This window comes from Scylla paramamosain, chromosome 41 (assembly GCF_035594125.1).
Source record: "Scylla paramamosain isolate STU-SP2022 chromosome 41, ASM3559412v1, whole genome shotgun sequence".
NCBI classification, from domain to species: Eukaryota; Metazoa; Arthropoda; class Malacostraca; order Decapoda; family Portunidae; genus Scylla; species Scylla paramamosain.
In genome coordinates, this window is record NC_087191.1 from 11,766,967 (window position 1) to 11,778,706 (window position 11,740).

General features: G+C 39.0%; 1 protein-coding gene across 4 annotated transcripts; it reads right to left on the reverse strand.

Annotated features, from left to right (window-relative positions):
• Nucleotides 1-1,543: 1,543 nt before the first annotated feature.
• On the reverse strand, nucleotides 1,544-11,447 carry LOC135093016 (acyl-CoA-binding domain-containing protein 5-like). 4 transcript variants are annotated; one of them, XM_063991867.1, is made up of 10 exons: nucleotides 11,289-11,447; nucleotides 10,762-10,915; nucleotides 9,947-10,140; nucleotides 9,199-9,564; nucleotides 8,304-8,501; nucleotides 7,761-7,850; nucleotides 6,873-7,020; nucleotides 6,263-6,558; nucleotides 4,251-4,456; nucleotides 1,544-3,757 (listed from the first exon to the last, which is right to left on the reverse strand). In XM_063991867.1, exons 2-9 carry the CDS (start codon nucleotides 10,820-10,822, stop codon nucleotides 4,289-4,291), a joined length of 1,521 nt encoding a protein of 506 aa, XP_063847937.1. In that variant the 5' UTR covers nucleotides 10,823-10,915; nucleotides 11,289-11,447; the 3' UTR covers nucleotides 1,544-3,757; nucleotides 4,251-4,288. The 4 variants fall into 4 exon arrangements, with proteins under 4 accessions (XP_063847937.1, XP_063847935.1, XP_063847939.1 ...); XM_063991865.1 differs by having other exon boundaries at nucleotides 6,864-7,020; XM_063991869.1 differs by lacking the exon at nucleotides 7,761-7,850.
• Between the last annotated feature and the right edge of the window lie 293 nt (nucleotides 11,448-11,740).

Genomic DNA, 11,740 nt, shown 5'->3' on the forward strand with positions numbered 1-11,740 from the left:
AAGAGGAAGAAGAGAAAAAGGAAATGAAGAAGGAGGAGAAGGAGAAGGAGGAGGAGGAGAAGAAGAAGGAGGAGGAGGAAGAGGGAAATTTGGGAGAGTAGGGCAAGGACGAGAGGAGGAAGATAAGGAAGAGAAAGAGAAGGAGGAGGAGAAGATAAGGAAGAGAAAGAGAAGAAGGAAAAGGAGAAGATAATGAAGAGAAAGAGAAGAAGGAAAAGGAGAATATAATGAAGAAAGAAAGAGAAAGAAAGAGTGAAAGAAAAGAAAAGAGAATTGCAAAAGAAAGAAATGAAATAAATATCTTTTCTTTATTCATTATTTAATACTAATAATTTTCTTCTTTTAATGTTTTTTTGTCTTTTATTTTCCTATTTAATTTTTTTCTAATCTTTTTTTTTAATTACATATATTTTTTCTCTCTTTTTCAAATTAAGTGTTGTTTTAATTATATTTTTCTATTATTTTTTTAATTATACATTTTTTTCAATTTTTTTCTTTTCTTTTTTTTTTTTTTTTTTTTTGCTTTTCCTGTCAAATTTTCCTTTTTCTCAGTAATGTTTTTCTTTTTCATTTCTTCACATTTTTTTTCCTCTTCTCAGTTACAAATTTTCCCGTTTTCTCGTCATCACATTTTTCCTAATTTTTTTGTTCTTTAGTCGTTAATATCACTCCATTTTTTCGTAGCAATAATTTTTCTTCATACTTTTTTTTTCAAATTCCGTCCAGTAATATTTTTTCCCCAATTTTCGAAGTCATTAACATTGTATTATTTTATTTTCCTAATGTTTTTTTTTATTTTTTCTTTCTTCCATTTTCCTGTTTTCTATTTTTCCTTCTATTTTCTTATTTTTCTTCATTTTTCGTTTCTTCTGTTTTCTGTTTTCTTTTATCTTCTATTTCCTTATTTTATCTTCTCTCTCCTTCATCTATCTTCTATTATCTATTTTCGTCTATTTCCCTTTTCCTTTCTTTTGTATATGTTCCTCCGTTTCTTCTATTCTCCTTCTATTTATGTTTTATTTTCTTCTATATATTCATTTTCCTTCCATTTTCTATTTCTCTTATATCTTCCACTTTCCTCTATTACCTATTTTCGTCTATTTTTCATTACTTCCTCAATTTCTCCTATTTTCGTTTCATTTCCTAATTAATCCTTCATTTCCCTCAATTATCTTGTATCACCTACCTTTCTTTTACTTTCCCCCAATCATTAACAATATTTTCTCTCTAATCTACAGGTAAAGTGAGAGGGAAGTTGATGGGGATAGTCCTTCCACCTGTACTATCCGAAGAAGACGTGGAATTAAGCAGGTACTCTCGCCCGTAACAGGTGAGGTGCGTGTTGCGTGTTACCTGTGGGAGTGACTTGACTTGTCGTAATTCTATGGAAACTGTACGCCAGGTTTTGTACTGGTTGTGGTGGTGGTGGTAGTGGTGATGGTGGTAGTAGTAGTAGTAGTAGTAGTAGCAGCAGTACAAAAAAAATAAATAAATAAAAAAAAATAACGAAAAAAAAATCAGGAAAATCTTCAGAAAACACAAATTTTATCAAACCAGTTTTATTGGTGAGCTACAGCGATGTGGCCGAGGCGATGGTACACAGGGGCTACAGGTGTGCTTGTGGCTAGAGGGGAAGGATGGGGAGGGGAGTGGGCAAACGATACGTGCCTAAACGCTTATTGGGGAAACAGAGGTGGCTGGGAAAAGAAAATATTTGCACCTTGGGTAATAATTCGGGAAAAAACGTTAATATTTTTCCTTCGTTTCTGTTCGTTTTAATGATGAAGAATGCTGCTTTTATTATCATCATTATTACTATTATTATTATTTTTTTTTTTTTTGGTTATCATCATAGTCACAGTTACATAGTTCACGCTAGGAACAAATAATTAAAACATACATAAATGAATTACATATATATGATAATAATAATAATAATCCCTGTAAAATGTCTCCTTATAAGTAATAGAGTAAAAAATAATAAAATATTCACTTTTAGATATAATTTCCCTAATAATAATATATATTTTTTTAAACTAAACATAAAAGCAATCTTAAAATTATTCATGTATTTCTTTATTATTTATTTATCAATCTGACTTGTAAATAAGAATAACACACACACACACACACACACACACACACACACACACACACACACACACACACACACACACACACACACACACAACCAATCACAGAGCACCTAAAGTTATCATGTCTTCTTTATTTATCTACTTTATTGCACATCATTTTATTCATCCCTTTCATAATCCTCTTGTCTTCTTTCTTCTTTCTTTTTTGCTTTTTCTTTTTGTCTTCCTTTATTATTCTGTCCTCTGCCTTTTCTTCTTTTCTTTATTTACATTATCAGTTTTCCTCCTTATTTCCTTATTAATTCCTCATTTCCTCATTCTTCCTTTCTTTCACCTTTTTTCTTCCTTTCTTCACTTCTCTTACCAATCCTTTTCCCTTTTTCTTCTTTATCTCTTTCATTTCATTATTCATTTTCTTTCTTCTTTCTTTTGTAATTAAATGAAATAACTATTTTCTTTTCTATTATTATTATTATCATTATTATTATCATCTTTTCCTTATCTTTAAAATCACAAAAAACTGCCAATATAGATAATAATAATAATAATAATAATAATAATAATAATAATAATAATAATAATAATAATAATAATAATAATGATAACAATAATAATAATAATAATAATAGCAATAATAACAGAAACCCTCTTTATTCTCTCCTTTTCAAAACCCACTCGCTCTAATCCCACTCTCATCTCGCTCAAACAGCCGTCATTCAGATATTTAGAGCGAGCCAAGAGAGAGAGAAGAGAGAAAGGGTTGTTAAAGCATTCACTAGTCCCCGTTCAAGCCTCGCTCTAATCTCTCACATTTAGAGCGAGGCAAGATTAGAACAAAAACTGGTATCCTTGCTCTAATCTCTCACAAACAGCCATCAGAAGACATCTTGACCAAGGTGAGATTAGAGCGAGAAATGCAAATCATCACTACTGTCCGAGTCTCGCTCTAATCTCTCACAGACAACCACCAGAAGACATTTTGAGCGAGGTGAGATTAGAGCGAGCAGTGGACACATGGTCATTTTTGTTCCTCTTGCTCTAATGTCTCAAAAACAGGTAGAGAACATTTAGAGCGAGTCAGTTGGACACACCCTTATTCACCTCGCTCTAACTGGAAATAGAGTGAGCGCAGGGATAGACCGAGGGCAGAATTAGACCGAGACCAGAAATTGAGCGAGGGCAGGAACAGAACAAGAGCAGGGATTGAGCAAGGGGAGAAATAGAGTGAGGATAGAGACAGCAAGACCAGAAATAGAGCGAGGGGGAGAATTAGAGTGAGGGTCTACACATGGCAGTCCCTATATGAAAGAAGGGTTTATGTCCACTTATCCTTATGTGTGGGTATTTAGAGCAAGAGAGAGAGAGAGAGAGAGAGAGAGAGAGAGAGAGAGAGAGAGAGAGAAAATGAGTGAGTGATTTACTAACTTCATTTATTTATCTTTTTATTTTTCTATTATTTTTTTCATTCATTTATTTGCTCTCTCTCTCTCTCTCTCTCTCTCTCTCTCTCTCTCTCTCTCTCTCTCTCTCTCTCTCTCTCTCTCTTGGTCCTGTTTTGTCATTTATCAGTTTGCTTTATTTGTCATTTGTTTGTTTGTTTGTTTGCTTGTTTTGTTTACTTGTTTGTGCCCTTCTTCCTTGTGACTTCCTCCACAACACAGCTGAAAACAAATAAACTAATCAACAAACAATTTACCTCTCTCTCTCTCTCTCTCTCTCTCTCTCTCTCTCTCTCTCTCTCTCTCTCTCTCTCTCTCTCTCTCTCTCTCTCTCTCTCTCTCTCCCTTTATTTTCTGTTATTATTTTTTCTTCTCTTTCTCTCCTTTTCTTCCCTTCTTCCTTTGTAATATCTCTTTCTTCCCTTCCTTTCCACTTTTTTCCTCTCTCTCTCTCTCTCTCTCTCTCTCTCTCTCTCTCTCTCTCTCTCTCTCTCTCTCTCTCTCTCTCTCTCTCTCTCTCTCTCTTCTTCAATTTCTACTTTCTCTCTCTCTTCCTGCCTTCCCTATCACTTCTCTCTTTTCTCTCTCTTCCTCATTTCACACACACACACACACACACACACACACACACACACACACACACACACACACACACTTCATTTTCACCTTCCATTCTCCATTCATTCCCTCTGCCCTCCCCTGCCCCTCCACTTACCTGCCACGCACACACATACACACACACAGACGTGCCCCTTAAGAGCGTTTCCTCCGACACCTGATGAGGGGCAGCAGGCGGAACCCAAGGTGGAGGAATATTGGCCACAGCAGCAGAAAGAAGGTGGAACGAGGTGACAGTTCAGGAAAGGGCCACCATGAGAGTCCTGTGCTGTTTGGGGTCACCGTGCTGCTGCTGCTGCTACCCTGTGTGGTGTGCAAGGCTGTTAGGGGGCTGCTGACGTTCCTGTGTGGGTCTTCGTGTGCAGTTTTATTGTGGTTTTTCTTATTTTTACATTTTTTTTATTTATTTATTTATTTATTTTTTTTTATCTACAGTAAAATCCCTCTCATCCGACATTCGAGTATCCGGCAGCTTCAAGTATCCGGCACATTTTTTCCCCGAGCCTTAAAATCAATAAAAAATCAATGTGTACTCATAAAATACATTAAAATTCTCGCGCAAGGCATACTTTGTCCCCTCGCCACCAGAGCGCACTGCTTTGCGCCACCCGCAGCCCACTGCACTGTGTTTACTCAGTGACTCAGTCCCGCGTGTGCACTATATCGCCTGACGCCTTCATCATGCCTAAAATTGTAGAAAAGAGGAAGCGTGTTGTGCTTACACTTAAACAGAAGGTAGACATTTGTCGACCATTAGAGAGAAGTGAAAGCAGACAACAACTAATGGCGGAATATGGTGTGGGCTCATCAAGTATTTATGACATTAAATCCCAAACGAAAAAGTTGCAGGATTACATGAAAGCCACAGACACCCCAAAGGCAGCGGAAAATCGTGACACACTGCAGTATCATCGTGGTGAAATGATGGACAAAGTGTTATACGAGTGGTTCAGCTTGAAAAGATCAGAAGGAGTCACAATTACAGGCTCAATGCTACAACTGTGTGTTGGTGAGTGTGAGGTGGCAGCGCGGGTGGCGACGCGCGGCACGGCGATCAGCTGATCTTTGTTATGGTAAGATGCGTGAGTGTAGGGTGGTGATTGTGGACATAATTTCACTTCTATTCAAGTATCCGGCAATATTCAAGTATCCGGCATGTCGGCGGTCCCGTTGATGCCGGATAAGAGGGATTTTACTGTATTTATTTATTTTTTTATATTTTTTTGGCAATTGTTGTTTGTTAGGTTTTTGTTGGATTTTTTTAAGGGAGTGTCTTGTTTATGTCTGGTTTACATGAGATTTTGTATTTATTTATTTATTTATTGTTTACTGTGGTTTTGGGGTTGTTCAGGTTAAGTTAGGTTGTTAGGTTGGGTCAGATTAGGTTAGGTTATGTTAGGCTACATTAAGTTAGGTTAGGTTAAGTTAGATTTGGTTAAATTAGGTTAGGCTAAGTTAGGTTAGGCTAAGTTAGGTTAGGCTAAGTTAGATTAGGTTAAGTTAGGTTAGGTTAGGTTAGGTTAGGTTAGGTTAGGTTTGGTTAGGTTGAGTTTGGTTAGGTTAGGTTAAGTTAAGTTAGGTTAAGTTAAGTTAGGTTAAGTTAGATTAGGTTAAGTTAGGTTAGGTTAGATTAAGTTAGGTTGGATTAGGTTAGGTTAGGTTGAGTTTGGTTAGGTTAGGTTAAGTTAGGTTAAGTTAGATTAGGTTAAGTTAGGTTAGGTTAGATTAAGTTAGGTTGGATTAGGTTAGGTTAGGTTAGGTTAGGTTGAGTTTGGTTAGGTTAGGTTAAGTTAAGTTAGGTTAAGTTAGATTAGGTTAGGTTAGGTTGAGTTTGAGTTAGGTTAGGTTAGGTTAAGTTAAGTTAGGTTAAGTTAGATTAGGTTAAGTTAGGTTAGGCTAGGTTAGATTAAGTTAGGTTAGATTAGGTTAGGTTAATTTACGTTAAGTTAAGTTAGATTAAATTACGTTAATTTTAAAAAGACTCAGCATTACCAACTTGACTCAAACTTACAGAACCACAATCAGGCACCGGCAGAGGTCAAGGCCACCACAAACCAACCAGCACATCAACAAAACAACACAAACAAACAAACACACACAACCACTCACCTGACACTGGCGACACAACGCATGATGCTGGGAGAGAGTAAGTGTCTCCAGAGTGTTGAGTCGATGTAAAACACTCTCCATGTCTGTCTGTAGGCGATGCAACACAACCACCAGCTGCGCACTCACGTCCTCCTCCACTCGGCTCCCTCCTGCTCCTCCTTCGTTGCCCCGCCTACCTCCCCCGCCCCTCCCGCCACCACCCCCTGCCCCGCCCACGCCCCTCCACAGGCCGGGGCTTGGGTGTGTCGGGGAGGGGAAGGCCAGGGGCAAGGTGGGGTGGCCTGTGTTGTGGTAGCCTGTGGTGGTGATGGTGGTGGTGTTAGATGCGGTTGTGGTGGTGGTTTTATCGATCTGGTTGTATGTTAGATTACTTAACTTAATTTTTATCTGGTTTTATCTTACCTTATCTTAACCTAACCTGACCTAACTTAACCTACCCTAACTTAATCTCATCTTACCCAACCTAACCTGACTTAATTTTATCTTGTTTTACCTTATACTTGAACCTACCCTAACTTAACCTACCCTAACCTACCCTAACTTAACCAAACCTCACCCAATCTGATCCTACTTAACCTAACCTAACCTAACCATGACCTACCTTGCATACCTCTGCCAGGGGTCATCTGCAGCCCACCCGGATGACTCTTGTCTCCACCCCCGCATGTCACAGCCCCATCCTGCAATTCTCTGGGCTGCGGCAAGCTGTATGGGCTGCCCTGCGCTGGCTCCTCGGAGTCTGGTTGCGTGTTAAGTTGCTGTGGGAAGATTTAGGTTAGGTTAGGTTGGGTTTGGTTAGGTTAGGTAAGGTAAGGTTAGGTTAAGTTAGGTTTGGTTAGGTAAAGTTAGGTTTGGTTAGGTTAGGTTAGGTTAAATTTGGTTTAGGTTAGGTTGGGTTAGGTTTGGTTTGGTTGGGTTAGGTTAGGTTATGTTAAATTAGGTAATTTGGTTTAGGTTAGGTTTGGCTTGGTTATGTTGGGTTGGGTTACGTTTAGTTGTGTTAGGTTACGTTAGGTCTGATTTGATTTTAGTTTAGTTTGGTTAGGTTAGGTTAGGAAGGGTTTGGTTTGGTTAAGATGGAAAGAGAAGGGAAGGGAAGGGAAAGGGAAAAGAAAGAAAGTAAGATAGGTAACATGAATGAGAGAAAACAGGAAGGAGATGAAGGAGCGAAAAATAGGATACAGGAGAGGAGGAGGAGGAGAATAGGCAAAGAGGTGAAAGAAAAGCTCTGAAAAAGAAGACACAATAAAAAATATATTAAAGACATCACAGGAAGAAGGAAAGGAGGAGAAAAGAAAACGAGAAAATAAAAAGAAAAGGAAGAAAAGAAGAAAGACAAAGAAAAGAAGAAAATCAAGAGACAAACAGGACCAATAAGAGAGACACTGAAGAAATACAATAATAGAAAATAAATAAATCAAGCAATGATAAAATAAAAAAAAAAAACAGAAAAGAAAATATAAAAACGAGCCAAAAAGAAAGAAAATATAAGTCATACCTCCATGGTGGTGGTGGTGGTGGTGGTAGTGGTGGTGTGGTGGGGGGAAGGGGTGGAGGGTTGGGTTTCCAGGGAGAGGTATGTGAAACTCTATGAGAGAGAGAGAGAGAGAGAGAGAGAGAGAGAGAGAGAGAGAGAGAGAGAGAGAGAGAGAGAGAGAGAGAGAGAGAGAGAGAGAGAGAGAGAGAGAGAGAGAGAGAGAGAGAGAGAGAGAGAGAGAGAGAGAGAGAGAATGTAAGTAATGATTTATTTTAAAACTGATTATTGTTATTATCTTTTCCTGATAATTTATTTTTTATCATTTATTATTTCCTCTCTATTTTTTTATTTTCTCTCTATGTACCAATCTTCTTTTCTTATATTTCTTACTTTTTCATAAGATTATTGTATAATTTCCTGTCATTTTTTTTCAATTTTCTTATTTTTTTTTAGCTTTATTCAGTCCATCTATTCATCAACCACTCATTATGTGTGTGTGTGTGTGTGTGTGTGTGTGTGTGTGTGTGTGTGTGTGTGTGTGTGTGTGTGTGTGCCATGACTCACCTCTGCAGGCTCCGAGTATTCCTCATCTGAGTCTGAGTCACTGAATACTCTGTGAGTCGCTGCTGCTGCTGCTGTTGCTGGCTGGGCACCTGTCCTTGTTATCTGTGTGTCCTCGTTATCTTCCTCTTCTTCCTCTTCTTCTTCTTCTTCACTTTCTTCATCTTCGTCTTTGGAATCATCTTCTTCATCTTCTTCCTCCTGCAAGTTTTAGTGTTGTTATTATTATTATTATTATTATTATTATTATTATTATTATTATTATTATTATTATTATTATTTAGCTGATGAGGGAGGGAGGGAGACGTCCAACCAGGCGAGCAGTTTCCACCACACACAACTTCCACATTAATTTCTCACAAAACAAAGCAAAACAGAGCAAACATGTAAAGAATATTTTCAACTAAGAATCACTTGAACTATCGCATCCCCAGGTGTGTGCCTCAACCCACAGCACACCCTGTATAACCTGTACAAGCCTCAAGACAAACAGATAATGAGACTACATGTGAAAATCTTAATATACACTGTGGCTTCATGATACAGAGTGCAGCAGAGATACCTCCCATATTTTTCCCTTTTGTTAACCCTTAAAAATGTGGGAGGTACTTTTGCCACACCCTGTATAACCTGGAAGGAGGAAATCTCACACTATTAACAGATAACAAGAGTAAATAAGCATCAAACAAGGCTCTTATATATAACCTGAAGGATTATAAACCTCAAAACTAAGATAATTAAACTGAATAAACATCAACAACTTTTATATATAACCTGGAAAACTGCAAGCAATTGAATAACAAGACAAACAAACAAGACATGAAAGGATTATCAGTGACCTTGTATTTAAACATCAAATAGTGACCTTACACTCGAACAACAGTGACCTCGTACTCACCACAACATTTGCCACACCTCGCGGCGATGAACCCTGAGGAAGAGCAGCCCGAGGAGGAGGAGGAGGACGAGGAGGAGATGAATGAAGAAGTGGAGGAGAAGGAGGAGGAGGGGGAAGTGCGGTGACACCAACACCCACATCTAAATGCACTCCATTCACACCCATGGGTACAGGGCTGTTGTTCCCGCTGCCGCCACTGCTGTCGGTGACCTCATTGCCGGAGTCAGAGAGGTCGCGGGGAGGAGGGCCCTTGGAGGTGTTGTTGTTTAGCTTCTTCTTCCCCGGCAAGTCCACGTACTCATAAAACGGCCCCAGCATGTCTATGAAGTTTGCTACGTTTTCTGTGTATGCCATTGTCTCGATGATCTGTCGGGGAGTGAGAGAGTGAGGGAGGGAGAGAGGGAGTGTTGTTAGTAAGGAGAGAATCTGAGAGAGTGTGTGTGTGTGTATGTGAGTGTGAGGGGGGCAGTGATGAGGTAGGGTGGTTTGAGGTGAGAGGTAGAGAGGAAAAGAAAAAGGACAGATTGTTATGTGAGAGAGAGAGAGAGAGAGAGAGAGAGAGAGAGAGAGAGAGAGAGAGAGAGAGAGAGAGAGAGAGAGAGAGAGAGAGAGAGAGAGAGAGAGAGAGAGAGAGAGAGAGAGAGAGAGAGAGAAAATCACAAGAAAACAAACACAAAAACACAAAAAACATCATAATCTTCCAAAAAAAATAAAAAACTCTCAAAAACACACAAACACACACACAAACCTTCTTAAGCTCCTCCACATAGCAATTTTTAGCCTCTGCTTTGGTCATGGTGCCGAGGGAGTGCCAAGCATGCCACTTGTACCCCTTAACCACCTCGTAAAAGGCAGGCTTGGGCTCGGTGCATGGGCCCTCCACTGCCTGCTTGTACAGCCCATAGAACTTGAGCATCATACCGTGGGAGGGCTGGTATGGGCCTGGAATGGTAGAGGGGTGTGTCAGGGTATCATATGGTAGGGTAGACTGAGGCAGGTTAGTCACAGAGGGCCTGGAGAAGTTGGGGACTGTGTCAGATTAGGGTTCGGAAGGGTAGACTTGTTGGAGGGGTGCGTTAGGTTAAGCTAGGGTAGGGTAGAGTAGGTTAGGTTTATGGTATAGGGCTGAAATGGTGGAATTAGTATTAGATTAGGGTAGGATAGGGTATATTTTGTGATAAGGGACTTTTGATAGTGTAAGGGTATGTTAGGATATGTAGGGTGCCTGTGATAGTGTTGGGGGTATGTTTGGGTAGGGGTAGGGGGGCTGGGATGGTGTAGGACAAGTTAGGTTAAGTTAGGGTGATGGTTTCTGAAGTTTGGGAAGGTCTGGGTAAGGTAAGTTAGTGAAATAGGGAGTTTAAATAGGTTTGGTTAGGTTAGGTTAGGTCTATTAGAGAGTTCATATAAGTTAAGTTAGTGTATTTGAGGTTAGATATTACAAACTAACAAATAAATAATAAAACAGCAACCATTATCAGAACGAAAATATGCTTAAATCATCACCACCATCATCATCACTATCACCACCATCACCATCATCGTCACTATCACCATACTCACCATCCTTCGGCAAACTTCTAATAATGTTCACCGCAGCTTGGAATTTATCTTCAGTTGTCATCTTGCCGTGTATGTATGTGTGTGCGTGTGTGTGCTGACTCGCTGCCTTCCTCTCCTTGGCTTGCCGAGTCGTCACAAGAATTCAAGGTCGTTCCTGTTGATTAGAATTGTTATAAAATAGTAGTAATAGTAGTAGTAGTAGTAGTAGTAGTAGTAGTAGTAGTGAGAGTGAGTGGAGGAAGACTGAGAATATATTGATGATGAGCAGATAAAACGATGAAGCGATAAGATAAATTCCTCTCTCTCTTCTCCGCCTCTCTCACATACGTTATCACAGCAAACTAGAAAAAAAAAAAATACAAAACCAACAATATATACACAAATCCACATCATTTCAACAAGGACAACGTAGAAAAAAACAAAAACAAAAAAAACAAAGCATAACAAGACCCTGAAAATCTGACAAGCTAAACACATCACGGATTCACAAATAACACCAAAAATTCATCTTATTACTTTTAACTCACCTGTGCTCGGTCGATTAAGGTGAAGGTGTTGTCATGGTGTTGCTTCTCTCACCTGCAGGCGGCGCGGGGAGGTCAGGTCAAGGAGTGAGGAGGAGAAGAGTTTAATTTTCTCTTTCCCGTTCTTCCTCCCTTCCTTTGCCTCAGCTGATGTTTACAATATTCGTGTTTTGATTCAGTGTTTATCTGTTTCTGCCTCCCAGTTTGTTTTTGTGGTTAATTTTGCTGTTTTATATTTTTGTTATGGGGAAGGTGTTGTTTTCAGTGCTGTTTTGTTGGTTTTGATGTTGTTTTTTCAATGTCGATATTTTGTCGTTGCGTCTGTGTGCAAATTTTTCTCCTTTTTTTTTTTTTTTTTTTTTTGTGCATGCGTGTGTTTACTTCTCTGCTGGTTCCTGTTTGTGCTTTATCTTACTTCTAATTATCTTTTCTTATGAATTTTTAACATATCACAT